This window comes from Delphinus delphis, chromosome 1 (assembly GCF_949987515.2).
Source record: "Delphinus delphis chromosome 1, mDelDel1.2, whole genome shotgun sequence".
Classification (NCBI taxonomy): domain Eukaryota; kingdom Metazoa; phylum Chordata; class Mammalia; order Artiodactyla; family Delphinidae; genus Delphinus; species Delphinus delphis.
The window spans coordinates 12,483,062-12,510,425 of NC_082683.1; the positions used below are offsets into that span (position 1 = coordinate 12,483,062).

Sequence of the window (27,364 nt, forward strand, 5' to 3'; positions counted from 1 at the left end):
TTTTTAATTGAGAAAGGGTAGTTTGGTAGTCTACTTAAAAATGTTTCTGGTCAATCCACTAGAAACATTAACCAATAGGATTTTGGTGAGCTTAGCTTCTGTATTCCTACTGCCGCCGAGAAAAGGGGCAGGGCTCTGCAGCCCAGGACAGATGAGCACCCCATGCCTATACCTCCCTCCCCGCAACTAAGTACCAGAGCATCTGGGCCCTACCTGGAGACTGGGCCAGCTCTGTAGGCTCAGAGAGCCTGGGGAGGGTGCCAACCCCTCACCTTTAGTATTTTGGGAGATAGGGAAAGTGAACAGAGTTTCCCTTCCAAAACCCCTCAGGGTGGTTCCCTACCAGCTGGGCTTACTACTTCTAGAAGAGGGCAGGGAGTGAGGCTGCACTCCCGGGCTTTAGGAGTGAGGCTGCAAGCCTTGCTCAGTATTTTGCTGTCAGCACAAGGAAAGCCAGGAGAGAGTCTGACTCCAGGACTCTGAGCCTCCTGCCTAGTGTGGTCAGAAGGTAGGTGGGTCTTCCCACTCCAGCAAGGCTTAGAACTCTCAGGGGTCTGTGGAGCACCATCTCTGTTGATGGCATCAGCTCAGTAACTCTACCCGGTACATTTCCCTTGTGAAATCACTACCTTGGGAGCAGACCATTCTGAATAACATTTGGGGAAAGACAAGCTGTGCATTGCAAAGACTGGTAATGACAGACGGGTTCCCCATAGGCCTAGGTTACCCTCGACCCCTTTTTCCAGAGCAAGGGCCTGGAATGAAGGCAGTTTCCCCTCGGTCTTTGGAGCCTGGAGATTTGCTTTGGCTCTTTGAGGTGGAAGAGGCTTAGGGGGCCCAGCCCAGAGCAGCTGTGTGTATACAATTTGGTCCCTCTCAGGCTGTCCGATCTCTTCCGTTCCACTTCGCCTTATATCCCTCAGCCAGCCAGACGGCCTCCTTGCTCAGCAGATGAGTTTTGGAGTGGTTGGTGTGACATTTGTGATTAGGGCAGCTCGCGGTGGCCAAGGTGGCAAGCTAGGTCTTGCAGGCTCACTCCACCTTTGGTTTGCTGGCTCTCAGCCTTGCCCTGTGGGGATGTCAGCCGGGCCCAGCAAGCCTTGGCCCACTACATCTTCCCATTAGGAGGAAAGGTCAGCTGTCGGTTAAGTCAGTAACTAGTCCATAGCACAGGCTTATAACTGCGTGAAGCCAGGATATTGTCCGTGAGCAGAGCTGGAACAAAGCTTCAGTCAGTAAGAACCCACAGAACATTGAATGGTGCCCACATTGCTGTTCTGAGGGGAAGTGACCTCCAGGAGTGGGCAAGGGAGAAGGTTGCTGCTGTCTTTACAGTTCCACTGCCCTGACCAAGTTTCTGCATTCTAAACGGATAGTGTCCATCCCTCATGTAATAGTGGTTTCTGGCCCAAGATGAGACTGTCCTTTTCAGTTGGAGAAGGTACAGAGGTAGGCCAGGTGGGAAGGCCAGAAGTGCTGACTGCTCAGCTGTCGGGACCGCCTGTCCTTGCTGCCCTCCTCTAGTGGGAGCCAAGGGGAGGCTGGCTGATGGGTGTCTGTGGATCAAGGATGTAGTAGGGACTGATGCTCCCACCTCCCTGCGGCCAAAGATGGGGCTCTGCCCGCTGTGTGCCTGTCACCACCCACCAGCGGTCATGTCCTGGCTTCCCAGATGGAGAGGTGACAGGCAACATTTTAAAGAGAAAGAAATGAAAACAGGAAACTATTGTGTTGGGGGGAGGTGGGAGGGGAGATGAGAGAACGGTTTGGATTTTGTGTGTGTGTTTGTGGTTGTTTTGGGGGTTTTTTTGGGGGGGTAGTTGTCTGTAACTTTCCTTAAGTGCTTTTTTTTTTTTTTTTTTTTTTAATTTTTTAAAAGTAAGCTGCAGGCTTTGGCTTGGAAAACCCCAGGGGAGTTGGGGGCAGAAACCTGAGGCTGCTGCCCCTTTATCTGCCTTCATGGTACTGTCCCCTTCCCCCAGCTCCTCCCTGACTCCGTGAGCCAGGCCTCAGACCTTCCAGCTAACTGCTTCCCATGAGCCACTACTCTGATGTCAGCCTATAACCAAAGGAGCTGGGGGTCTGGGCCTGGTGACCAACCCTTCTCCGCCCACTCAGTCAGGGTGCTCCCCACCTGCAGGCAGGAGGCAACACCCTATCTGCTACCATCAGCCCCTTCCAGAGCCCACTGCCTCACCCCACCCTGTCTAGCCCAGCCGTACCCTGCTCTGCCCCATCTGGGGATGCTCTGCTCAGGGATGGGCCGGCAGGGCTGCCCCAGCCTCCCTGGTAGGCAGAGACTCTGGAAACCTCTGGGGTCCTGTTTTCGGCCATGTGATCCCAGGGGTGCATATGGGCCCCTTGGGTATCTGAACAGAAGGGCATGGGAGGGAGGGCCGCACCCCTGCAGTCCTGCTCTGCTGGTCTAGCGGGTAGCTGCCCACCCTACCCCACCCCGCACCGCGGGCTCCTGAGTTGGCAGATTAAGCATTTTATAAATTGTATTTTAAATACATGTTTTAAACTTGTCAGAACCTTGTCCTCATTTCAGTTTCTGGCCTCCTAACCTCTTGCTGTGGCTGCTTGTTTAACCACTGGGAAGCTATCTCTGCTCAGTCCTAGGGAGGGGCTCTCGCTTTGAGTAATAGGCCTGGGGTGGTGTATGGATTGGGGCCACGGACCCACATGCTTAGGCTCCAAGGGAAGGGCACCCCTGGGTCCTGGCCCTCTGTTGGTGAGAGCATGGCTGAGGCCCCTCCTGCCCTTCCACAGGGTCTGTCCGTTTTAGGGGCCAGTGTCTTTCCCAGGTACTTCCATTATGTTCACCATTCCCTTCAAGCAAGTGGGAAAGAGAATTCCTGCCCTTATGGGACTCCTAGTCCAAGGCGTGGAGGCACCCATCTGAGAATAGTCCCAGCTCTGTGCTTTGAGAGTGCACAGGAGGTCAAGACTTTGAACCCAGGGCCACCTCTAGCAGGACTCCTGACCCTCGGCGGTGTTTTGAGGCGAGTCTTGCTTCAGGGGCTCCGAAGCCTGAGGGAGACTGAGGCCCTCCGCTCTGAGAGCCGAGTGGAAGGGTGAAAACCTGGGGCCTTCCCTGGCACCAGGCACAGAGGCTGAGGTTCTTGTTGTTTATTGGCTTACCAGGCCACAAAAGCAAAATCCAGCAGCAGTCCCTGCCTGATGACCCGTCCGTCTGCAGGCCCTGATTGCCTAGCTGCCCAGAGTCAGGACTCCGCAGGGTCAGTGGGTTCGAGCCGGCACAGAACTGAGCCACTTTTCGGCTGTCAGAGCTGGGTTCCCTAGGGAGAGAGGTGGAAGAGAAGGGTGGGAGGAAGTGAACCACCCCATGTACCCAAGGGGAGAGGAGTCCTTCCCAGGGAGGTGATGGGGCCAGCAGTCGGGCTCAGAGGCCTGATTCCAAGTCCAGTGTTCTTTTATCCCAGGATGCCTGGAAGAGGACTGCTGCAGGGGAAGCTTCCCTCCACCCAGCTGCTAAGCCTGTTTCCTACTACTCCTAACATGGAATCAGACTCAGGCAAAGGACTTAAACCCCCTGCATGAGAAAGGCAGGTAGTGCTACCGAGTCCCGGGCACAGAAAGGCGTAAGTACCATGACTTAGGAACAATCTACCTGGGACACAGACACTCAAAGGTTAGTTTCTTCCCCCTTCCATCCTTTCCCCTTTTTCCTCCCTGGAACAAGAGTCTCTGAGGCATCTCTTGGAAGGATGGATTTCCCTTGGGTTAGGCCAGGGACTTCATAAGGAAGGAGGTGGATGGGCCTGGGCTGCAGTCCCTGCCCTCTGGGTACCCACCTGCTTCCTTGAGATCTAGTCTGGAAGAAGAGGCTACGGGTGTCAGGGCCCAGGCTTGTGGGGGTACACAGCTCCAGCATGTAGTGGCTGCCCTGCTTCCGGCGGACCGTATTGTCCAGCCTCGGGCAGAGTGGGATGCAAGGCACCTGGGCATAGGGGCTTTGCAGGTTGGCAGCTGGCAAAGGTGGAAGAGGCAGGAGAGGGGAATGTTTCAGAGCACGTCCAGTGCTGGGAGGCAGGCAGACCCATGTGAAATCCCAGCTTTGCCACATAACGACCTGGGTGGGTTTGGGCAAGTAACTTAACCTCTCTGAGCTTCTGCATAAGCTGGAGCTGATGGTGGTATCCGCCTCAGAGTTGATGATGAGGATTAAAGGGATAATATATGCAAAGCACTCAGCTAAATGCTGAGAACAGTGTAAGGGCTAATACCTGTTTAAAAAGGAGCACATGTCTTTGGGATGAGTCCTGGCAGAGTCTGATAGGCACACTCTACAGACTCTAGAAAGCTTCTAGCCCATCACTTGGCACACAGTAGAAGTCTACTATTATGGGAAGGTAACCTTGCCCAGAGGAAAGAGCACAGGTTTTAGAGTCAGACCTGGGTATAATCTCCCCTTTCTGACACATGCTAGCTGTGGGACCTTGGGCAAGTTGCTTAAACTTCAGTTTTCTCATCGTGAATACGTGGGGTAAGTATGTGATTATGAGGATTAAATTCTAGCATGTCTGCAAAGGGCTTAGCATAGTGAGTGACCCCAGAGGGTGCTCAATAAATGATGAGGTGGGATTGCTAAGCACTCTTCCTCCTCAGTCCAGGCTCTTGGGACCAACCTGTGCTCAGGGCTAAGGCTCAGGGGAAAGGGTGTGCGGAAGGCTGGAGATGGGTGGTGATTATCAGCCAGGTGGCTGATGGCACACAGTTAAGCCCGAAGTGGGAAACCATGTCTCAGCTCCTGGGCCTGGCTGTGTGGCACCCAGGGCCCTCACCATAGTTCTGCTGCTTCAGCTGGCTCAGGATCCTGAGGGCTCTTCGTTCTGGGACTTCCAAGGAGTCTGCCTGCTGCGGGTTGTAGGGAAGCTTCTTCTGGGACTGCAGCCGGCCAATGGCCGGTTCCATCTCTCGGGCCTTACAGGTGCCTTCCTTCAGCTTCTTCTGGTAATAGCTGGGGAGGCAGTGCCACCCAGCTCAGCCCAGCCGTGTTTAATTCACCCTCCTCCTCCCTCACTCTTTCTGAGCCCCTGTTCTGTCTGGCCAGCTCAGGAGCAGGGCCACAAGAGATCTGGGTTTTAGTCCTGGCTCAACTATTAACTTCCTGTAACTGTGGGCGAGTCACTGCTCTGCTCTGGGTCTCGGTCACCCCTATAAAGTGGGGGGAAATGGTTATCTCTGCCAGTCATTGGAAGTCACTTCTCTAAGCAGATCAGTCAGCGTTTTTTATGGGGTTAAAAACAAAGATTAAATAACAAGACCCATTAAGCATTCAGCAAATTGACTCAAGGAAAGAGCTTGGTAAATGTTGCCCATGATTTCTATCACTGGTATTTTTACTTAGATGTGCAAGTGCTTTGTAAGCCAGCTGTGCAGTTAACTCCTCCTCATCTTCCAGGTCGCAGTTTAAAGGCCATCTCTTCCAGGAAGTCCTCTCTCCTCCAATAGACGGGTTAGGCTCCCACTATAGGCCCCCTGACAACTTGTACTTAACCCTATCACAGCCCACTTAATACTCTTAACTCATCACTACTTGCCTTTTCCCCACTAGACTGCAGCACCATTCATTCATTCATTCAAATATTTATTGAGTGTTTACTGTATGCTGGCCACTCACCTAAATGCTTGGGAAAGAGCAGTGCAGGAGATATTCATATAAGGTCCTTGTGTCATCTCTCAGCCCCACCTCTTAGTCCAGCCACTGTCATAGCAACCACTTCTACGTGGGCCTCAACCAGCTCTGCACAGGGACAACCTGGCCCAGTCTCACCTCAGATCTTACCTCTTGCTGCTTGCTCCAGAGCCTCTCTGACACATATGCGCCCCAGAAGTGCAGGAGAGTTAAACATCTGTGTGGGGCACCCTTGACAAAGGAACCAGCAGCTGAGGTATACAGGCTCCTGTCTCTTCCCCTGATGGTTCTGAGCCACCATTCATAGTCTCCTCAGAAGATCCTGGGGATGGCTGACTCAGTAGCACATCATTGTATTGGCTCCTCCTCCTTCTGTGTTCATGTCCCTTCCCTCACGTCTGCTCCCTGGTATCACTTTTTAAATCAACCACCCAGGCACATATCTAGTGGGAGAGTCGGACCATGAACAAGTAAATAAATTATGGTACCATGTGGGGAGTGATGGGTGTTCTGAGAGAAAGTAAAAGCTGAGTAGGAGGTAGTGATGAGCTATTTTGTCCATAGTAGTCAGTGAAAGTCTCGAGGTGGTGGCATTTGAGCAAAATGAGGGGAGGAACCAAGCTAAGTGGATATCGGGAAGAAGCCTCTTTCAGGCAGAGAGAATGGCTTGTGAAAAGGCCAGGAGGCGTGAAAGAGCTTGGTGAGCTCTAAGAACAGAGAGGTGCTAGAGCTTGTGTGTGAGGGAGAAGGGGGTAGAAATGGGCAGCAGGATGGGGGGGCCAGACTACCTGAGACTTTGTAGGCAGTGATGAAGGCTAGGCATGCTACTCAGAGTGTTAGGAAGCCCGTAGGGCTTAAGCAGGTGGTTCTGCTAGGACCTCTGCCTATCCCTGAAGCCTGGAATTTTGGGTTTTAATAAGCTTCACACAGAGAAAATAGAAAATGAATACCAGAGCCCTCAAATGGAGATTGGATCTAGACCCCTGTGTAGAATTAGAACCTGAAAAGACAGCATCCTGAGTAAAAATGGACTAGGAAATAACTTCACCCCATAGGGGCCAACAGGACATGAGCAGAGTGTGTGCAACTTTCTCAGTCACCATTTTAAAGGAAATTGCTTGCTCTCTACTTCCTCTCCTTCCCCTTCTTATGGGCTTGAATTTAGATGTGTTGCTGGTAAATTGGCTTAGGATTGACCTAGGGAATGGCGGAAGAATAAGTGGGAAAGAAACTGGGTGCTTGAGCAACCTTGCCTTCCTGCCTGCTTCCTCCAAGCCATCAATATGAGAGAAATAAACTATATTGTTTGAACTGTAGTACATTGGGGTCTATTCCTTAATGAATACACTAATCTAGAATTCTGTACCTAGCTAAATTATTCAGTAAGTGTGATGGTAGAATAAACAATTTTGTAGACATACAAAATCTCAGAACTCATGCCTCCCATTCATCCTTTCTCAGGAAGGTACTGGAGGGCATGTTCTTCCAAAATGCGGGCATAAACCAAAAAGAAAAGGAAGATATACATACAGAAAATAAGAAATCTAACACAGGAGAAAGACAAAAGTTAAAGGAAGATGGTGAAGGGAGATCCCACAATGGCAGTGCAACTGCCATAGAGGACAACCAGTTTAGGTTGGATCACTATAGCTTAAAAGACAAAACTTTCAAGGGCTGGCATTCCCATATCTGTCGCTGAATTACTGCCTTTCTAACCCCAAAAAGCTACTGGTGAAACATGCTCCCGTTATTATTTTTTTTAAGCAAATCAAACCAAGAAAGAGTAAGCAAATCAAGGAAAAGTAAGACATGTGATCCAGTAGACAGAATTCCAATCAGAGGAAAGGAAGAAAGAATTCCTAGGATGACAACAGACTCCCAAGATGACGGCTCTGCAGCATGCCTAAGAAGAAATTAATCCAAAAATGAGAAAAATGGAATTATTTAGAAAATGCCTCCAAGAAAAAGAAGCTCTAGGAAGGTACAAGAATTGTCAGTGAGTACAAAGAAAAAAAAAAACATCAAGGCAATTGTCAACTTTTAGGAAATGAAAAAATAAGAAAGGAAATGAAATCATTATATAAAAAATGCTCAGCTATGAATAATTGTGTAGCCATAATATTAGAAACCCCAAATATTTAGTAAAAAAATGATAATATATTTGAATGGGGAAGGAGGAGCTGAGGGGATAGTTGTATCAGACAGCTAAATTCTTACCATAACAAGAAGTCAGTAGATACAAGTCTAAAGATCATTAACCAAAATGTTGTAGTACATCCATATTATGTAGAAGTAACTGCCAGAAATATTCAAGAAGAAAGAGAAAGCCTGGAGAGGGTGTGGAGAAAAGGGAACCCTGCTACGTTATTGGTGGGAATGTAAATTGGCACAAACCACTATGAAAGACAGTATGGAGGTTCTTTTAAAAACTAAAATTAGAGTTACCATATGATCTAGCAATCCCACTCCTGGGCATATATCTGGAAAAGCTGAAAATTCTAATTCAAAAAGATACATGCACTCCAATGTTCATAGCAGAACTATTTACAATAGCCAAGACATGGAAGCAACCCAAATGTCCATCAACAGATGACTGGATAAAGATGATAAAATATAAAATGGAATAAAAAAAGAATGAAATAATGCCTTTTGCAGCAACATGGATGGACCTAGAGATTATCATACTAAGTGAAGTCAGAGAAAAGACAAATATCATATGATATCACCTGTATGTGGAAAATTAAAAAATGATATAAATGAACTTATTTACAAAACAGAAATAAACTCACAGACATAGAAAACAAACTAATTGGTACCAAAGGGGTAAGTTGGAGGGTGATAAATTAGGACTTTGGGTTAAAATATACACACTACTATATAGAAAATAGATAAACAACAAGGACCTACTGTATAGCACAGGGAAATATATTCAATATCTTGTAATAACCTATAATGGAAAAGAATCTGAAAAAGAATATATGTATATATGTAACTGAATCACTTTGCTGTACACCTGAAGCATTGTAAATCAACTGTACTTCAATTAAACAAAACAAACAAACAAAAGAACCTCCCCACAAAGAAAATAAGGTCCAAGCGGCTTCACTGTAAGTTCTGTCAAACCTTTAGAGGAGACTGAATACCAAGATTTCATGAACTCTTTCAGGACATGAGAGCACGTAACTCATTTTATGATGCCAGCATTATACTAACAGGAACACTAGATATCACCCAAAAAGCAAGTTAACGACCAATATCTCCTTTGAACATAGGTGCCAAAATTCTTAACAAAATAGCAGGTTGAATCCAGTAATATATTAAAAGGATGATACATTACAACTAAGTGGAGTTTTTCCAAAGAATGCAGTTAGTTTACATTGAAAAATCAGTTTTATCTACTATATTAACAGAATGTAAGAGAAAAACCTTATAATCATCTCAAGATGCAGAAAAAGCATTTGACAAAATTCAACTCCCATTCATAATAAAAACTCTCAGCAAACTAGAAATAGAAAGGAACTTCCTCAACATGATAAAAGTATCTACGAAAATCCTGCAGCTAAAATCAAGCTTAATGGCGAAAGATTGATTGCTTCCCCCATGATCAGGAGCAAGGCAAAAATGTTTGCTGTCATCACTTTTGTTTTACTTAAGGTCTTAGCCAGTGCAATAAAACAAGCAAAAGGAATAAATGCTAATGGATTGGAAAGGAAGAAGTAAAGCTGTCTTTATTCACAGATGACATCATTGTGTGTGTAAAAATCTTAAGAAATCTATTATAAAAAGCTACCAGCACTAATAAGTGAATTTAGCAAGGTCATAGGATACAAGATCAATATACAACAATAAACTATACTTCTATAATACCAGCAATGAGCAATAGGAAAATGGAAACATCTACAACAGTATAAAATATGAAATACTTACGGATATATATATATATATATATATATTTTTTTTTTAAACTTCTTAACCGTGAACTCTCATGCTTTGCAGAGGTCTAAACTCTCAGCACCTTATCACTACTTATGGGTATATTCAACAAAATATGTAAAAGATCTATATCTTGAAAACTACAAAATCCTGCTGAAATTAGAGACCTAAATAAGTGAAGAGTTACACCATGTTCATGGACTGAAAGACTTGTCATTATTAAGATGTCATTTCTCCCAAAATGAACATATAGATTCAATGCAATCACAACAAAATACCAGCAGCCTCTTTTATAGAGATTGACAAACTGATTCTAAAATTTATATAGAAATGCAAAGGACCTAGAATAGAACAGGATCTAGAACTCTTTGAAAAAGAACAAGTTGGAGGACTTACTCTACCTGATTTGAATACTTACTATAAAGCTGTAGTAATCAAGACCTATGTGGTATTTGCAGAAATATAGACACGGGAAGAGAATAAAGAATCCAGAGGTAAACCCAAGTGTATATGGTTAATTAATTTGGGGGGGGGGACTTTCTATTTATAGTGTATTTTTTTCTTAACTAAGGTTTTTGATAGACTTTTTTAGATTCACAGAAAATTGAGTGGAAAGTACAGACAGTTCCCATTTACCCGCTGCCCTTCCCCCACACACACACACCCACAGACTCCCCCATGATCAACATCCCCCACCAGAGTGGTACATTCGTTACAACTAATGAACTTACACTGACATATCATTATTACCATAAGGCCATAGTTTACCTTAGGATTCACTCATAGTGTTGTACATTGTATAACGTTGTGACAAATGTGAAATGACATGTATCTACCATTATGGCAATACAGAATAGTTCCATTGCTCTAAAAATCTGTGCTCCACTTCCCTCCCTCTCCCCTCACTCCAGTAAGCACTGATCTTTTTACTGTCTCCATTGTTTTGTCTTTTCCAGAATGTCACATAGTTGGAACTGTAAAGTATGTAGCCTTTTCAGATCAGTTTTTTTCACGTAGCAGTATGCATTTAAGTTTCCTCTGTCTTTTCATGGTTTGATGGCTCTTATTAGTGCTGAATATTCCACTATGTAGGTGTAGCACAGTTAATTTTGTGTGGACTAAGTTTTCAGTTCTTTTGGGTAAATACCAAGGAGCACAATTGCTGGATCATATTGTAAGAGTTTGTTTAGTTTTGTAAGAAACCACCAAACTGGAACTTCACTGATGGTACAGTGGTTAAGAATCCGCCTGCCAGTGCAGGGGACATGGGTTCGATCCCTGGTCTGGGAAGATCCCACATGCCGCAGAGCAACTAAGCCTGTGCGCCACAACTACTGAGCCTGTGCTCTGCCTGCATGCCACAACTACTGAAACCCACGCACCTAGAGCCCAAGCTCCACAACAAGAGAAGCCACCGCAATGAGAAGCCCGCACACTGCAACTAGAGAAAGCCCATGCGCAGCAACGAAGACCCAATGCAGACAAAAATAACTTAATTAATGAATTAAAAAAAAAAAACCCACCAAACCGTCTTCTAAAGTGGCTGTACCATTTTGCATTCCCACCAGAAATGAAACGAGTTCCTTTTTTTAAATAGATTTATTTTTTAAATTTATTTATTTTTGCTGCATTGGGTCTTGCATGTTTATTTATGCGCATATATATATGTATATATATAATATGTAAGTAATGTTTTTCTACTCCAGATGGTATTGATAAAAATTAACTTGTAAGAGAGCTGTATTTAATTGGCTTAAAGAAAGGGGAAAAAAAGCTTATGTAAATTAAGACTAGTCAAACAAGCATATGTTATCTCTACCAGATGTTTAACATTATAATGCTATGAATTCAACCTAAGAACAAAATGCACAATTAAAGTGCACTGTTTGATGTTTGTCAACCATGACAGTAAATTAAAAGTAAAAAAGAATGGAGAGAGCCATACGTTTAACTTTCTAGGTTCTTTGTCTCTGTGATTTCTTTTTGTCTTTTTTAATTTTGTCCGCGCTGTGCAGCTTGTGAGATGGTTCCTGGACCAGGAATTGAACCCAGGCCTCCACAGTGAAAGCGCCAAATCCTAACCACTAGGCCACCAGGGAACTCTTTGTGATTTCTGGTACTTGCCTGATTTGTCCACAAAGAAACTAATATATATATATACACACGCACACTAATATATATATACACACACTAATATGTATATTAGTATATATTAGACCTGAATCACTTTGCTGTACACCTGAAACTAACACAGCATTGTAAATCAACTACACTTCAATAACAAAAAAAATTTTTACAGACAAATTAGTCTTACTTTGATTATCTGATAAAAATGGAACTGATTGTGGAGAGAAAAATTCTGTGTTTCAATAAAAGCTATAACACCCCTTTGTAGGTTGCTGAACAGTTAGTTCACTTTGAGCTTTTTGTCTTCTTTATAAACTGGCTCCTGCCACTTGTATTCACAAAGTGAATCAACATTTCTAGTTTCCCTCCACCCTCCTGACCTGGCATCACTGAAAACTAGGACTGCCCTTTTCCCAATGCCCTGCAAGCTAAAGCAACTTAATATAAACGTCCATAAGAAAAAATCACTGCAACAGATCATGTATAACAACCCTGTATGCCTGCTGCTGTTAGTTCACGGGAACACCCAGTGCCGTCACCAAAGACATTCAAACTGCAAGCCAGAAAATTCATCAGAGAGCCACCAGATAGCCTCACTCCACCTTTTTTTTTTCTTTTTTGGCCACTGTGTGGCATGCAGGATCCGAGTTCCCCAACCAGGGATTGAACCCGTGCCCCCTGCTGTGGAAGCGCAGAGTTTCAACCACTGGACTGCCAGGGAAGTCCCTCCACCATCTGAAGATGCTTTGAGACTGACATGTAAGAATCTCACAATTAACTGCCCTCTGGTCTCAGAAACTGAGTTTACAATTTATTCTAACCATTAACCTCTGTTTCTCTTTTTCCAAAGAAATGCCCCTCAGTAAATGCTTGCTAGCAGCTCACCATATAAAGGCCTAAGTTAGGCGGGTGCCCTACTCCCACCTATACCATTGCCTCCTAAAGTGAGCTCCGACTGTCACTGAACTGACCTGTTCTCAGGACTAAGAGACGGATCCAGGGAAATACAGGATCATGTGCTTAGATTTGTTCTTTCCTGCTTGTTCCAATCTGTGTTTTCCTCCCCCTTTCACAGATCTCTTTGCAACTTCTAACCCGACTTTTTCTCCACGGCCACCAACTCGGCTTTTAATAGATGAACCTTCTAGGGAAGTGCCAGATGGAGGGAAGGAAGGAGTTTAGGACATGCCGTCCCAATATGTGCCACTTCAGCATGTTGATTATTTTGAGTTAAAGGCACTTGAAAAACAGTAGATGCAAGAAGGGTCCACTGACTTTTTCTTTCTAAAAGCAGGAGACAAAATTCCCAGGTGAAAGCTGCCCTCCCTGAACCAGGAGGAAGAAACATTCTTATCACAAGAGAGGAAGAGGGAACTTCGCGGCGGTCCAGTGGTTAGGACTCTGTGCTTTCACTGCCGAGGGCCAGTGTATACGTGTGGTGCGGCCAAAGGAAAAAAAAAGAGTCCAGGCCAAGAGAACTCTGTACAAACAGACATGGTTAAAATAACTCTTATCTTCCTAATTCTGCCCATATATATATATATATATATATATATACACACACACACATATATATATATATATATTTTTTAGACTGTGCTGGGTCTTCGTTGCTGCGCACGGGCTTTCTCTAGTTGCAGCGAGCGGGGGCTATGCCTCGTTGCAGTGCGCGGGCTTCTTATTGCGGTGGCTTCTCGTTGCACAGCACAGGCTCTGGGCGCACGGGCTTCAGTAGTTGTGGCACACAGGCTCAGTAGTTGTGGCTCGTGGGCTCTAGAGTGCAGGCTCAGTAGTTGTGGTGCACGGGCTTAGTTGCTCCGCAGCATGTGGGATCTTACGGGCCAGGGCTCGAACCCGTGTCCCCTGCATTGGCAGGCGGATTCTTAACCACTGCGTCACCAGGGAAGCCCCTGCCCATATGTTTTAGTTACTCTTCTACAGTTGCTACTCTTTTCATCCTTGTATGCAAGCCCCTCGGGCTTGTCAGTTCTTTGGGTCTTCATTATTCTTGTCAGGGCTCCCATGTGCGTGTAAGTTAAACTTGTATGCTTTTCTCCTGTTGGTCTGTCTTACATCAGTCCCAGCTGGAAGCTCTAAGAGGGTAAAGGAAAATTTTACCTCCCCTACACACTAAATGTCATTTTTTACTTGAAAAAAGGACAAACTATGGTTATGCAGCCTTGCGTATTTTGGCAGGTATTTTCTCGAAAATGGATGAAGTTAGCCCATCCTTTCAAGGAAAAGAGCTGACAGCATTTGTTACCTATGACAAAATGAAAGCTTTCAAGTAAAAAATTAGAATTTGGGAAAGCAAATCTATTATCATGGGACTTCCCTGGTGGCCCAGTGGTTAAGACTCCGAGCTTTCCATGCAGGGGGCCCGGGTTCGATCCCTGGTCAGGGAACTCAGATCCCCACATACTGCAACTAAGCCCGAGTGCTCTAGAGGCCACACACTGCAACTAGAGAGCCCGCACACCGCCACGAAGAGCCTGAGTGCCCACGTGCCACAATGAAGACCCAGTGCAGCCAAAATAATATAAATAATAAATAAAATTTTAAAAATCCATTATAATCATGTGTCATATGCATGTTCATACACAGAATAGTTTATAACAGTCAAATGAGTGAACTGAACTGTAGCCTCACACGACACTTCTAATATTTAAAAACGTTTGTGGCTTGTGGAATCTTAGTTTCCCAACCAAGGATCTAACTTGGGCCCCAGCAGTGAGAGCGCCAAGTCCTAACCACTGGACCGTCAGGGAATTCCCTAAAGACTTGTCTGACATTAGGGGTGATATTAATAATTATACATATAATATATGGAATAACTACAATGAAATGTGTCAACATTTAGAAGATACGCAATATGTTCTAAATGAACAATGCATGTTACAAAAGCCATTTATGGGAAAAGATCCATTTAAACTACAAAAACAATAGATTTTTTATTTAAAAGAGTACAACGAGGGTACTTCCCTGGCGGTGCAGTGAATAGGACTCCGTGCTCCCAATATAGGGGGCCCGGGTTCGATCCCTGGTCAGGGAACTAGATCCCACATGCATGCTGCAACTAAGAGTTCGCCTGCCACAACTAAGGAGCCCTGGAGCTGCAACTGAGGAGCCTGCTGGCCGCAACTAACACCCCACACAACCAAATAAATAAATATTTTTTTTAAAAAGTACAACGAACAGTTCACAGGTATGGCATCAGATTCCATATTGCAACCAACTTTTAAGACACTACTGCTCGTCAAGTTTGGTGTACTATCAAAGAAAACTACCTCCATGATATATGGGATATTAAATGAAAAGGCTATTAAAATACTTTTTCCAATTACATATTTGTGTGAGGCCGGATTTCTTCATATACTTCAACCAAAACAACAGATTGAATGCAGAAGCATATAGGAAAATCCAGCCAACTTCTTTTATGCCAGACACTGAAGAGATTCTCAATATTGTAAAGCAATGCCATTCTTCTCATTAACTTTCTTGTTTGTTTGTTTTGGAAAATATCGTTATTTTTTCATTTAAAATGTTTTTTTTCTATTAACATGTAATGGGGTTATCTTTGTTAAATAAATTAATATTTTTTAGATCTCTCAGTTTTAAGTTCATATATAGAAAATATTGACAGTTTCCTAGATGAAAAAGTTTTAAAACTGCTGCTCTTGAGAAACTCTTGCCCAGGTATCCTGGAAACATATACAAAATTTTAACACTGTTTCTACCATGGCTGGAAACTGAACATAGACCTAATGTCCATCTGCAGAACAAATACATATATTATGATGTAGTCATACCAGATAATAGTATGTAGCAGTGAAAATGATAAATGATCTACAGCTATGCATAAGAACATGGATGAGTCACAAATACCTAACACTGAGAAGAAAAAGTAACAGAGGACTTATAGTATGAGTCCACTCCGATAGAGGTAAAAAAATATGGAAAGCTAAACAATAAGGTATTCAGGAATACAAACAAGTGTGAGTCAAAATTTAAAAGTGCCACTGCAGGGCTTCCCTGGTGGTGCAGTGGTTAAGAATCCGCCTGCCCATGCAGGGGACACGGGTTCAAGCCCTGGTCCGGGAAGATCCCACATGCCGTGGAGCAACTAAGCCCATGCGCCACAACTACTGAGCCTGTGCTCTAGGGCCTGTGTGCCACAACTACTGAGGCCACGTGCCATAGCTACTGAAGCCCGTGTGCCTAGAGCCCATGCTCCACAACAAGAGAAGCCACTGCCATGAGAAGCCCGCACACAGCAACGAAGAGGAGCTCCCATTCGCCACAACTAGAGAAAGCCCGCGCGCAGCAACGAAGACCCAACGCAGCCAAAATAAGTAAATGAAATTTTTTTTTTTAAAAGTGCCACTGCATATCCACCAGACTGAAACTAGCAAGACTGACAGTATAGATATGCACAAGATGTGGAGCAACTGGAACTCTCGTACGTTGTTGATGTGAGTGTAAAATGGTAGAATCACTTAGATAAAAAAGTCTGGCAGTTTCTTGTAAGTAAAATACACCTATCCTGTGACCCAGCAATTCCATTTCTGGGTACTTACCCAAGTAACAAAATATATGTCCACACAAAGACTTGTACAAAAATGTTAATAGCAGCTTTACTCATTATAACCCAAAACTAAAAACAGCTCAGAAATCTACCAATGAAAGGATGGATGAATGAACTGTGGTATATTCATCCAATGGGATACAGTAATAAGGAGGAGTGAGCTGTTGCTGCCCACAGCAACATGGATGAATCTCAAAAGCATTATGCTGAGTGAAAGAAGCTAGACACTAATGACTATATACGGTTTGTTTCCATTTATATGAAGTTGTCAGGCAAAACCACTCTGTAATGGGAAAAAAAAAATTAGAAGAGTGATTGCCTCTGGATGGCGGGGGCAGTTCAGGGACCAACTGGTAAGGGTCATGAGGGCACTTTCTGGAATGATGGTAAAGTTCTGTATATCTTGAAAGGGGTTCAGGTTGCTGGGGTGTGGGCATGTGTTGAGACTCATTCAATGATACACTTAAGATCTGTGCATTTCACTGAATGTACATTATACCTCACAATATGCAGCGGGGGGGAAGCTCTATTCAAATATTGATTATTAGCTAATGCCATGTATGCTGAAGTATTTAGAGGGAAATAACTATCATTTACTTTGAAATGAGTAAAAATATAGATCGATGAACAGATGGATAGAAGCATGGCAAAAGAAGTACGGCAAAATGGCAACAGTAGAATCTAGGTGGTGGGTATATAAATGTTCACTGTAAAATTCTTTTAACTTTGCCGTATGTGTGAAATTTTCAATGAACGATAAGGGAAAAAATAAGCAGTGAAATTTTAAAACAAAAAGCAAAGGAATAAGGGTTGGTTCTTGTTAGGGAGAAAGTACTTTGTGATTGGGGTAGGGCACACACGGGCTTCAAGATTACTGGAATTTTTATATATATATATATTTTTTTTTTTTTTTCTTCTGGTACGCGGGCCTCTCCCGTTGCGGAGCACAGGCTCCGGACGCGCAGGCTCAGCGGCCATGGCTCACGGGCCCAGCCGCTCTGCGGCACGTGGGATCCTCCCAGACCGGGGCACGAACCCGTGTCCCCTGAATCGGCAGGCGGACTCTCAACCACTGCGCCACCAGGGAACCCCTGTTTTTAAACTGGAGAAATTGATACCTGGCAATTTGTTTTATTGCTTTTAAAATCATACATTTGTCGTCTTCAGACTTATATATGTTTAGTGATTTATAGATGCCGGGAGGAAGAAAGATCTCTTGTCTTTGGGGTTTGCTAAGTTGGTATTAGTGGAACAGCCTGCAATCATTGCCCCTCCTCCGGCCCCTGCCGAAAAAGCCTGGTCTGTGGCAGGAAAAAATGATCCAACTTTCTGAGCGATAGGGACAAGCTTCTGTGTGCTGCAAGAGAGACCAGGTGGGCCATTCTGCCTTGACCCTCTGCTTCTAGCCCTCGAATGTTCGTGTTGTTTTTGTACACAGCCGTCTCTTCCTTAGGTGAACCACTAACCACCCACCAGCCCACTCTGGCAACACGGGGAGGCTTCCACCTCGTGTTCTCTAGCCCTAGACAGGCCCTATCACATTCCCTTTCTGGGACTGCTGTATGAGTACTGCAAGAAGGTATTCCTCTTGCTGCTGAGGTTGCAAGACAAGGAGGGTATGCGTAGAGTAGAGGCTGCCGGTTGCCATCCTTCCCACTGTGGGAAGAGGCTCGCTGAGCTTGAAGCTAATGCAGAGATGAGCGGGAGAGATACAGCCTGAATGGTATCATCTGGTCTCCTAGATGCAGCCATTCCTGAGGCCCTGAGCAGTGATGTGAGCCAATACATTCCCCTGTTGTATAAGCCAGTTTTATGTGGGTTTCACTGGCAACTAATAGTCCTAATTATCAAAAGTCCTCAGCTGCCAAAACGCTAGGTGCCATTTCCGTGTCCGCAACCCTCCACTCCCAACAGCCAGTCCTACTCACCTGGTGATCTCCTCTAAGGCTGCCTCAGGTAAGGCCAGCATCTCCACCAGCAGGGACAGGATCTCAAAGAGCAGAGTGCGGGGGTTTGGGGGAGCCATGTCCGTCAGGCCTTCTCTGCTGGGGACGTGGGATGGTGGCTGCCGTTACCACTTAACAGCCCTGGATGCCTAACAGCCCCAGCAGCCACCTGGCCCCTCCCCCCAGCTCTGAGTGCCCTGGGCTCACCCCTGCTCACCCACAGCAGAAGAAGCTCTTGGTGTCTGTCATCACGGCCAAGAAGTCTTTGAAGTTCACGTGGCCGTCTCCTGTGGAGGCCAGAAGAATACAGTGTGGCCAGGGGCCTTTCACAGCAGGCTCGGGCATTGCGACCCAGGCACGGTTATTAGCATTTACTCTTTGGGTTTGATGATAAAAGTAACGCATATTCAGTGCGGAGAGCGTGGTGCACACAGGAAAGTAGAAGGTGAAAATTAAAATCTCCTGGGTTAGAAGCTCCCAGAAGTTCCTGGAAGCAGCAGACTGGGTTCATGTCTGGGTTCACCACTTACTATCTTTGTGACCTTGGCAAAGTCTCTTAACCCCACTAAGCCCTAGTTTTCTCATCTATAGGGTGAGGATGACCTTAACACCTTTCTCATGGGAGAGAAATTGAGGCAACGTGCTCAGAATAGGGCCATGCTTATAATACACGCTCATTAAACGTCAGCAACTCTTATTACAGTGTGCTAGTCTCTGCATGAGAACATATTTGTACCTACAGTTTTCCCACTTTGGCCTTCAAAGTCCTGCTAGACCTGCCCGTTACCTGTCTCCAGCCTCACCTGCTACCAAACTCCCCAGCGCTAACCTGCTCTCCCTCCAGAGGCCACATTCTTCCCTGTTGCGGGCCTTTGTGCACGCTGCTTCCTCTTCCTAGACTTCTCTCCACCACCCTCCAACTCTTTTTGTTTGTTTGCTTGTTCTTGTTTGTCTGCTGTGGCCCTGCAGGATCTTAGTTCCCCAACCAGGGATTGAACCCAGGCCCCGGCAGTGAAAACGCAGGGTGAAAAACGCGGAGTCCTAACCACTGGACTGCCAAGGAATTCCCTCCAACTTTCTCAATGCTCCCCCTTGACCATCACTTCCTTAGGGAAGTCAGACCAGTGCAGGTCAGACCCCCTGTTGGACACTGTCATAGAACCCTTGTACTTGAACCACACACTCATAAGATCTGGGATTTAACTGAAGCTCTGGGAGATAGGAACTGGCTGTTTTGTTCTGCACTGTGTCTTCAGGGCTTAAGACAGAGAGGTGCTTGGCAAATGTTCTCTGAACTACTTGACAAATTGATGAGTGGTCTCTAATTCTTAAAGCCACCCTTGTGGGGGGGTGGGGGGGAGGAGGTGGGGGGGTCGCCTAATACTCTTATCCCCATGTCACAGATGAGGCCTGAGGCATAGACAAAAGTAGGCTGTTGCCTGGGGTCATGTAGGGGCCGAGCTGAGGTCCATTCTTAGCTTGTGTCTGAGGATTCACACTCAGGCAGTGATGGAGGAAGCAGAGCTGACACTCAGAGGTCAGGAGCCCAGGCCCCCTACAGCTCCGCTGTGTTCCATGCATCTAGCCAACCAAACCACATGTGATGCTTCTCACCCTGTGCCCTATTCCCTTTGTCCAGGTTATTTCTGCCACCAGCAATGCCCTTCTTCCTTCCCCTCTCCCTGCCTAACTCCTGCTTCATCTTTCACAATTTGGCTCAGGCATCACCTCCTCCAGGAAGCCTTCCTTCCTGATCCCTTCCTCCAAGCCACCTTAAGCACTGCTTCCTTTAGCAACTCTTCCTTCTGTGTCATTGACTGTGTGAGCACCTCGAGGGCAGGTCTCATAGGTCTTACACATGTCTTTATTCCCTGTGCCCAGCACAGGAATGGACATACAGTAGCCAGTTAATAAAGATTTAGTGAATGAATAGTACCAGCAGTTAATGTCTCCCGGATGCATGCTCTGCACCAAGTGTTGTGCTCCATGCTTTGCCTGGATTATCTCATTTAATTATTTTAACAGCCCAGTGAGATGGGTATTGCTGTAAGCCCCATTTTACAGGTGGGGAAACTGAGACTTGGTGAACTTCAGTGATTTGTCCAAGGTCATACAGCTGGTAAAATGAGTGACCAAGTCATGGAGGAATGTCCGATGAAGCACACATAAAGCTCTGGAAGGAGTGATCTCAGAGATCACCTACATCTTAGGTCATGAAATAAGTCTTGGTCATCTCTGGGTCCCCAGAACCTGGCACTGAGTAGGTACTCAGGGAGCCCTAACTTTGGGGCCAGGACAAGCTACATCATTTGTGGGGCCCAGGTCAAAATGAAAATGCAGAATAGGGCCCCTCTTTCAAAGATTATCAAGAATTTCTAGACTGTAACAGCAGAGCATTAAACCAAAGTCAGGACCCTGTAAGCGCAGAGCCCTGTGTGACTGCACAGGTCTCATGCTGCCCATGAACCTGACCCTGCCTGGGGTTCAGGATGAAGCCTCCCTCAACTCACCATCGATATCAGCACTCCTCAGGGCATCCTCCACCGGTGGAGGAGTCCACCTCCTCAGGGCCGGTGTCAGGGACATGCCCACGAGGAGCAGGATGTTCTCCAGGCTCTGTGCATCCACCTCGCCATGACCACTGAAGATCTCAAAGTAGCTGCGGAAGGCTGGGGTGGGCAGTGGGGTTGTTTCTACCATTCATCCCATCCGCTCCAACCACCACCTGTCCAGCCTTCTTTATCACCATGGCTGGGTAGAGGGACAAACTTAACGAAGACTGAAAGTGGAGGGGTGTGGGCCCATTGACTCACTTCACTCTCTAGTACAAGGTCAGACCAAGGGCTCAGCTGGTGTGGCAAAAGCTCAGCTAGTTAGCTGCCTTCACCTTGCACCAGAACATGCCCACTTTAGGGCACCCCTGCTATGTGCCAGGCACTGTGCTAAGCTCTTTATAGCCATGTTCTCATTTAATTCTTACAACAGCCTGGTAAGAGTAGAATGCTTATTCCCTTGTAAAGATGGGGAAACTGAGGCTCAGAGGTTAGAGGACCAGATAGATCTTTCTGACTCCGAGTCTGTGCCTTGGCCTTGGGGCTCTGCAGTTACTTATCTGGATAGACATACCCTCTAAGACAGCTCCGTTTGTCTGGACCGGAGCAGAGGACCAGGAAAAATGCTGAGAAAGTCCCAGAACAGCACCACTTGATAGAAAAGTCGTGTCCTGGTCATAACATGTGTGGTGTCTGGTTTCACAGCCCACAGCAAAATCCAGGTTAGAATCAACAGACCTAGTGATAAGACTGGCTCTGCCATTTCCTAAGAAGCTGGGTTGCTGTTACGAGCTAAACTGTGCCTGCCGCCTAAAGTCATGTGTTGAAACCCTAATACCACCCCACCCCCATACCTTAGAATGTGATGATGTTTGGAGATAGGGCCTTTAAAGAGGTGATTAAGTTAAAATGAGGCCACTGGGGTGGCCCCTAGTCCAACCTAACTGGTGTCCTTAAGAGGAAACTTGGGCACACGAGAGACACCAGCGATGCATGTGCACAGAGGAAAGACCATGTGAGGATACAGGGAGAAGGCAGACGTCTGCAAGCCAAGGAGAGAGGCCTCAGAAGAAACCAAACATACCAACACCCTGATCTTGGACTTCTAGCCTCCAGAACTATGAGAAAATAAATGTTAAGCCACTCAGTTTGCGGTACTTCATTATGGCAGCCTGAGCAAGCTAATATAGTTGCCGTGGGCAAGTCACTGTGCTTCTCTGAGCCTCAATTTTCTTATCTGTAAGATGGACAGAACAACAGTACACCCTCCCAGAGAGGTTGTATTAATTCATTGCTTGGCACATCGTAGACTAAGTCTCTGATGAACAGAACTGAAATGTGGGGAAGAGGTAGGGCTGGGATTAGGGTTGGACTAAGTGGTGAGCTGCCACAGGCAGGCACGCTGAAAAAGGAAAACGGAACAGCTCTCAAAAGTGGTAAGATCATCCCAAATGCAGGGTGGTTTGGACGATCAGAGCAGGTAGCCAGCTCTTTCCTCACCAGGCAGGGCTGAGCCTTGGGGAGAATGCTGAGTCTCTAAGCCAAAGTGGCACATTGTCCATGAACTCAGCTCAAGAAGATGGGCAGTGGGCGCTGGACCTAGAAAAGCCCCTCTAAAAATGACTAGAGACTTTTAATGCTAAAAGGAGTGAACTTCAAAGATGGGGTCCTAGGGAGCCAGAGAGTGCATTCAGGGAAGGCAGAAGAAGGGGCCGCTCTGGCCCTGCCTGGGGCCCAGACTTTGGGGAAGAGCGGAGGGTGGAAGGAGGGCACACACCTCCTCATTCCAGGGCAAGAGCCGGGTGTGGCTGGGTTGGCAGTGGATGTGGACGGCTGATTAGGCCACCTCCAGAGCCCAGAGGAAGCAGCAATCGCTCCTCAAAGCGCAGGTAAGTGGAATCACGGGGCCCAACCCCAAGGACGACGGGGAGCAAAGGGCACAGTGCCTCGCCCAGGGTGCATGTTCAGAACTTTTAAATTTTTTGGTGGAGGTGGGATGCAGTGGAAAATGGGGACCTGTGTGTAACTGAGCAGGACCCTATGGGGCCTTCCTGGGACAGACCCCACACACACACCTCCCATGTCCTCTGCCTGCCTCTTCTTGTTTGTAGAAAAACTTTAGCCTCCTAGGCTTTCCCCAAGTTCCAAAGAATGGATTTAATCAGAGAAGTGAGAAAATGCAGAAAGAAAGGAAAACAGTCAAACAAGACAAACTAATAATAGTTCAGACATTAAACAAAGTCAAGGACATTTAGTTCCTCCTCAAGGGCTATAGATAATATTCTGAGCCATGTCCTTTGAGCTGTTTTGCAGATACTGAAACCCCTACCAAGTGGAAGAAGTTAACTGTATGCTGACCATGAGCACGTAGACCCGAGACCGGTTGAAACCAGGTTGATAATGTCAACTCTCGGTTACCTCACCACCAACCAATCAGAAGAATGTCCGTGAGCTGATCACACACCCCACAACCCTGTCCCTCACCCTCTCTTTAAACACCTTTCCCTGAAAGCCATCAGGGAGTTTAGGCCTTTTAAGCGCTAGCTGCCTGGACTCCTTGCTTGGAGCCTGCAATAAACGCTGCCCTTTCCTTCACCACAACCCGGTGTCAGTAGATTGACTTTACTGCGCGTGGGCAAGCAGACCCCAGTTTGGTTCAGTAACATGTCCAGGGCGGGTGGTCTTGTTAAATGGTGAGGGATGGTCTAGGACAGGTGGAGGCTCTACAGCCCTGCGTCCCATCCAGGTGGCCTCTGCAGAGGACCAGTAGCATGGGCTTGGGTTGGGGTAGGCACAAACGTCTCCAGAAGCGAAAGAGCTTTGCAGGGCTTGCTCCATTCATTCAGACAGGTGGCTCTGGAACAGAGAAGAGAACTGGACCCCAGGTGAGAGGACCCAGCAGGATTGTGCTCCCCAACTCAGTGGTGTGAGAGTTTGGGTCAGCCTCCTACCCCACTAGCCAAGTGCAGGGCTGGAGTAGGTACCAGGGCAGCAGCACGATCAGCAACCCTGTCCCCCACCCCGGGCTTATAAACCCAAGGACTGAGGGTTCTGCCTGCCCCGCAAGGGGCTCCCCTGGCCAGGCCCACCCTCACCTTCCTCTTGCTTCAGTGTGAGGTGCTCTTCCGACCTCTCCTCCCAGATCTGACACACCTTCAAGAGGCAGTGTTCTTCCAGCTCCTGCCTGCAGAGGACAGAGCCCGGGCAAAGGGCACACATTCAGCCACCCACCCTGGCCCTGCACCAAAAGCTAGGGGCGGGTGATGGGGAGCCGAGGCAGAGGGGGTCATGGGAGGAACCCCGGGGGAGGCTTTAAGAGGTCAGGAGATTCTATGAGTGATCCAGGGGAGGAGCAAGGCAGAGGTATGGGGAGTCTAAAGGGGGTTAGAGAGAAAAAGGGGCCCAGATATGAAAGATCAAGAGCTGGGAAAGACAGGAGACAGAAGTGAGGGGAAATGGAGCGGGGACACATGGGAGGGAACAGACAGGTGCAGTGACAGGGACAAGAATCTGGAAGAGAGTAGCCAGGGGCCCTGGGACCAGGACCTGATCCCAGACACCCTTTCTGGGGTGGCTCCTACTGTGCCTTGGGGTAGTTCAGGCTCCTCTCCCCGCTGTGGTGCAAAAGTTCTGTCCTTCTCCAGCCCAGGTCTGATGCAGGGGCCGGCAGGACTGTGATGCGCACTGAAGCTGGGGCTCCCATGGGGGCAGGAAGTGGCCCAGGGGCTGGCGGTCGGGCCCAGCATGGGGCCATGGCAGGAGCTGAGGCAGGACTCTGAGGCAGGGTCAGAGGCAGGGTTGGGGCTGAGTTGCCAACCGGGACAGAGACGGGCACGGGGGCCAGTGTCCTGGGGGACTTCCGGCTTGGCGGCGCACGGGCCTTGGTGACCCTCCAAAGCGTGGCCTTCTCCTCTTACACCTCCAACAAGCACTTCATGAAGCCCGGCCGGGGGTTGCCAAGGTCCTGGGCCCCCGTGGCCCCCGCGGGATCCTGAGGCTGCTTCTGGGTATGGTCCATCTCCCTCCTCTCTCCGATGTCCCTCGCCTCCTGGGGACAGGACCGGGCAGGGGATTTGGGAGGCCTCCGGCCAGCCAGATTGTCCCACAAAACTTCTCCCAGCCACCCACTCTGCAGCGGATCCTCACCCTGCCCCTCCCTCTCTGGGCCCCTGGGGAGGCCCACCTCTCTCCTGCAACCTACTAGGCTCCCACTCCATGTCCTCCCCCACCCCTGACCTGGGCTCTGCCCCCTCCTGGCTCTCTGAGCTGTGGTCTTGAGCGAGTTACTCCCCATCTCACCACTTGTTTATTTGCTTCACTGCAATCAACACAATTTGCAATGGCCCTGTCCGTGCCTGTTGTTTGCCTGCCTGACCAGAAGTAAGTTTCCAGAGGGCAGGACCTCGTCTGCCTCTTTTACCCATATTGACCCAGCAGCCAGCTTGTGGTAGGCACTCGATAAATTCCCACTCATTCATTCAGCAAATGCAGCACCTCCTGCATCCGTCCCATTAGAGGGATGAGCTGTCCCCTGCCCACCTCCAACCAGGCCACGCCACGCAGGCTCCAGCCCAGCCCTTTCTCCGGTTCAAAGATGTAGCTCTCAAAAAAAAAAAAAAAAAAGATGTAGCTCTCACCACACACCTGCTCTTCCTAAAGTATCAGCACTACCCTCTCCGCCAGATTATTCCCATCAGCATGGAAACATGCTGTATTATCTTCCCTCTTTAAAAGAAAAAAACTCTCCCGACAGTACAAAGCCTTCCAACTACCATCCCAGTTCTCTGCTCTTCCTTTAGAGCAAAATTCCTTGAAAGATTTGGCTGCACTCCATCTCCACTTTCCTCCTATCTCCAGTCCGGCTTCTGCCACCACGCCCCAACCAGACCCTTGCAAGGCGGTGGTCAGATCTCTGCCCTCCTCAGAGCCTACCACTGAGTGGTGATAGACCCAGATGACCACTCCATCCCTCTGGAAATGCCTTCTTCTCCAGACTCCCACTCTCTCACCAGCTGGCTCCCTCCCTGAGCATTCGGCAGCCTCCTTCGCTGGCTATTCCTTGCTCTTGCTCCATTTTTTTAAAATTAATTAATTAATTTATTAATTTTTGGCTGCGTTGGGTCTTCGTCGCTGCACGTGGGCTTTGTCTAGTTGAGGCGAGCGGGGGCTACTCTTCGTTGCCATGCACAGCCTTCTCATTGCGGTGGCTTCTCTTATTGCAGAGCACAGGCTCTAGGCGCACGGGCTTCAGTAGTTGTGGCGCATGGGCTTCAGTAGTCGTGGCTCGCGGGCTCTAGGGCACAGGCTCAGTAGTTGTGGCGCATGGGCTTAGTGGCTCCGCAGCATGTGGGATCTTCCCGGACCAGGGCTTGAACCTGTGTCCCCTGCATTGGCAGGCAGATTCTTAACCACTGCACCACCAGGGAAGTCCCTCCATTTCTAAATGTGGTAGAGACCCAGTGACTTGTCCTCAGATGCCTTCCTGCTCTATATTCACTCTCCTAGATGTTATCCCCATTTTTTTCACATTTACATCTCCCATCCTGACTTCTCTGTCCTTCCTAACTCCAGACGTCCTCCTGGCATTTGTTCTTGGGTGTCTAGGACATGACCAAAGCAGAACCTTAGGTTCTTCCTGTCTGCTGCTTCCCCAGTGTCACCACCTTGGTTAATGACACCACTTGTTGCTCAGGCCCCAAACCTAAAGCCTCTTTTTTTAAATTGAAGCACAGTTGATTTACAATATTATATTAGTTTCAAGTGTACAACATAGTGGTTCAATATTTTTGTAGATTATACTCCCTAAAGGCTCTTTGATTCCTCTTTTTCCAACCTACCATTCTACCAGGCAGACGATGACTGTATATTCACAGGTTGCTCAATGAAATCAAAGAACTGGGAAGTGGCAGAGTTGGCAGAGGTGGGGATGGCTGGGAGGGGGATGGGAGCCTCCCAGGTGTTCAGGGAAGCTTTGGGTTGTGTGCTGTGACTGAGAGCAAATGGGTGGAAGAAATCCGTGCTGATGTGGAAAAAGCCATGACCTGGGGTGAATCCAAGGACTCTAGAGTGTAAGAGCATCCTTGACCCCCACCCAAGATGCACACACATGCACATGTGCAAACACACACATACACACATGCACATACATGTGCACACTCATGCAAACACACAGGCACACGCTCACACCTTCCCCAGTTTGACTCCAAATACTGTCCCATTTCTGCCTCTGCCCCCTTCATCCTCCTGATCCCCAGCCCACCCTGTCCCCATCCCCACTGTGGCTCTACTTACAGGTGGAGGAACAGGCCCCAGTGCTGCCTGGATCTCCACAGCCTTGTCCCTAAACAAGGGAGGAACTCCCAGGTGAGGGAGGGGCTCGGCTCAAGGCTTACCCCTTGCACACTCCTTCTCTCAGCCCCCAGGACACTCAGGTCCACCGCCCCAGCTTAGTTCCCCTGGCCTTCTAATCCCAGACGGGCTCCTCATACCCTCACATCCCCTGTGGGGACATGGCTCTTGAAGAATAGGCCCGTGGAACAAAGAATTCTGGTATTAGAGC

General features: G+C 47.4%; 1 protein-coding gene across 1 annotated transcript; it reads right to left on the reverse strand.

The window, feature by feature from the left end:
* Positions 1–2,268: 2,268 nt before the first annotated feature.
* Positions 2,269–27,316, reverse strand: SPATA21 (spermatogenesis associated 21). Its single transcript, XM_060021754.2, is given in 11 exon segments — positions 2,269–3,279; positions 3,281–3,302; positions 3,819–3,993; positions 4,809–4,984; positions 18,236–18,349; positions 18,471–18,540; positions 20,764–20,922; positions 23,901–23,989; positions 24,387–24,853; positions 27,097–27,145; positions 27,300–27,316. Coding segments are annotated over 11 exon segments (1,374 nt in total). The 3' UTR covers positions 2,269–3,243.
* Between the last annotated feature and the right edge of the window lie 48 nt (positions 27,317–27,364).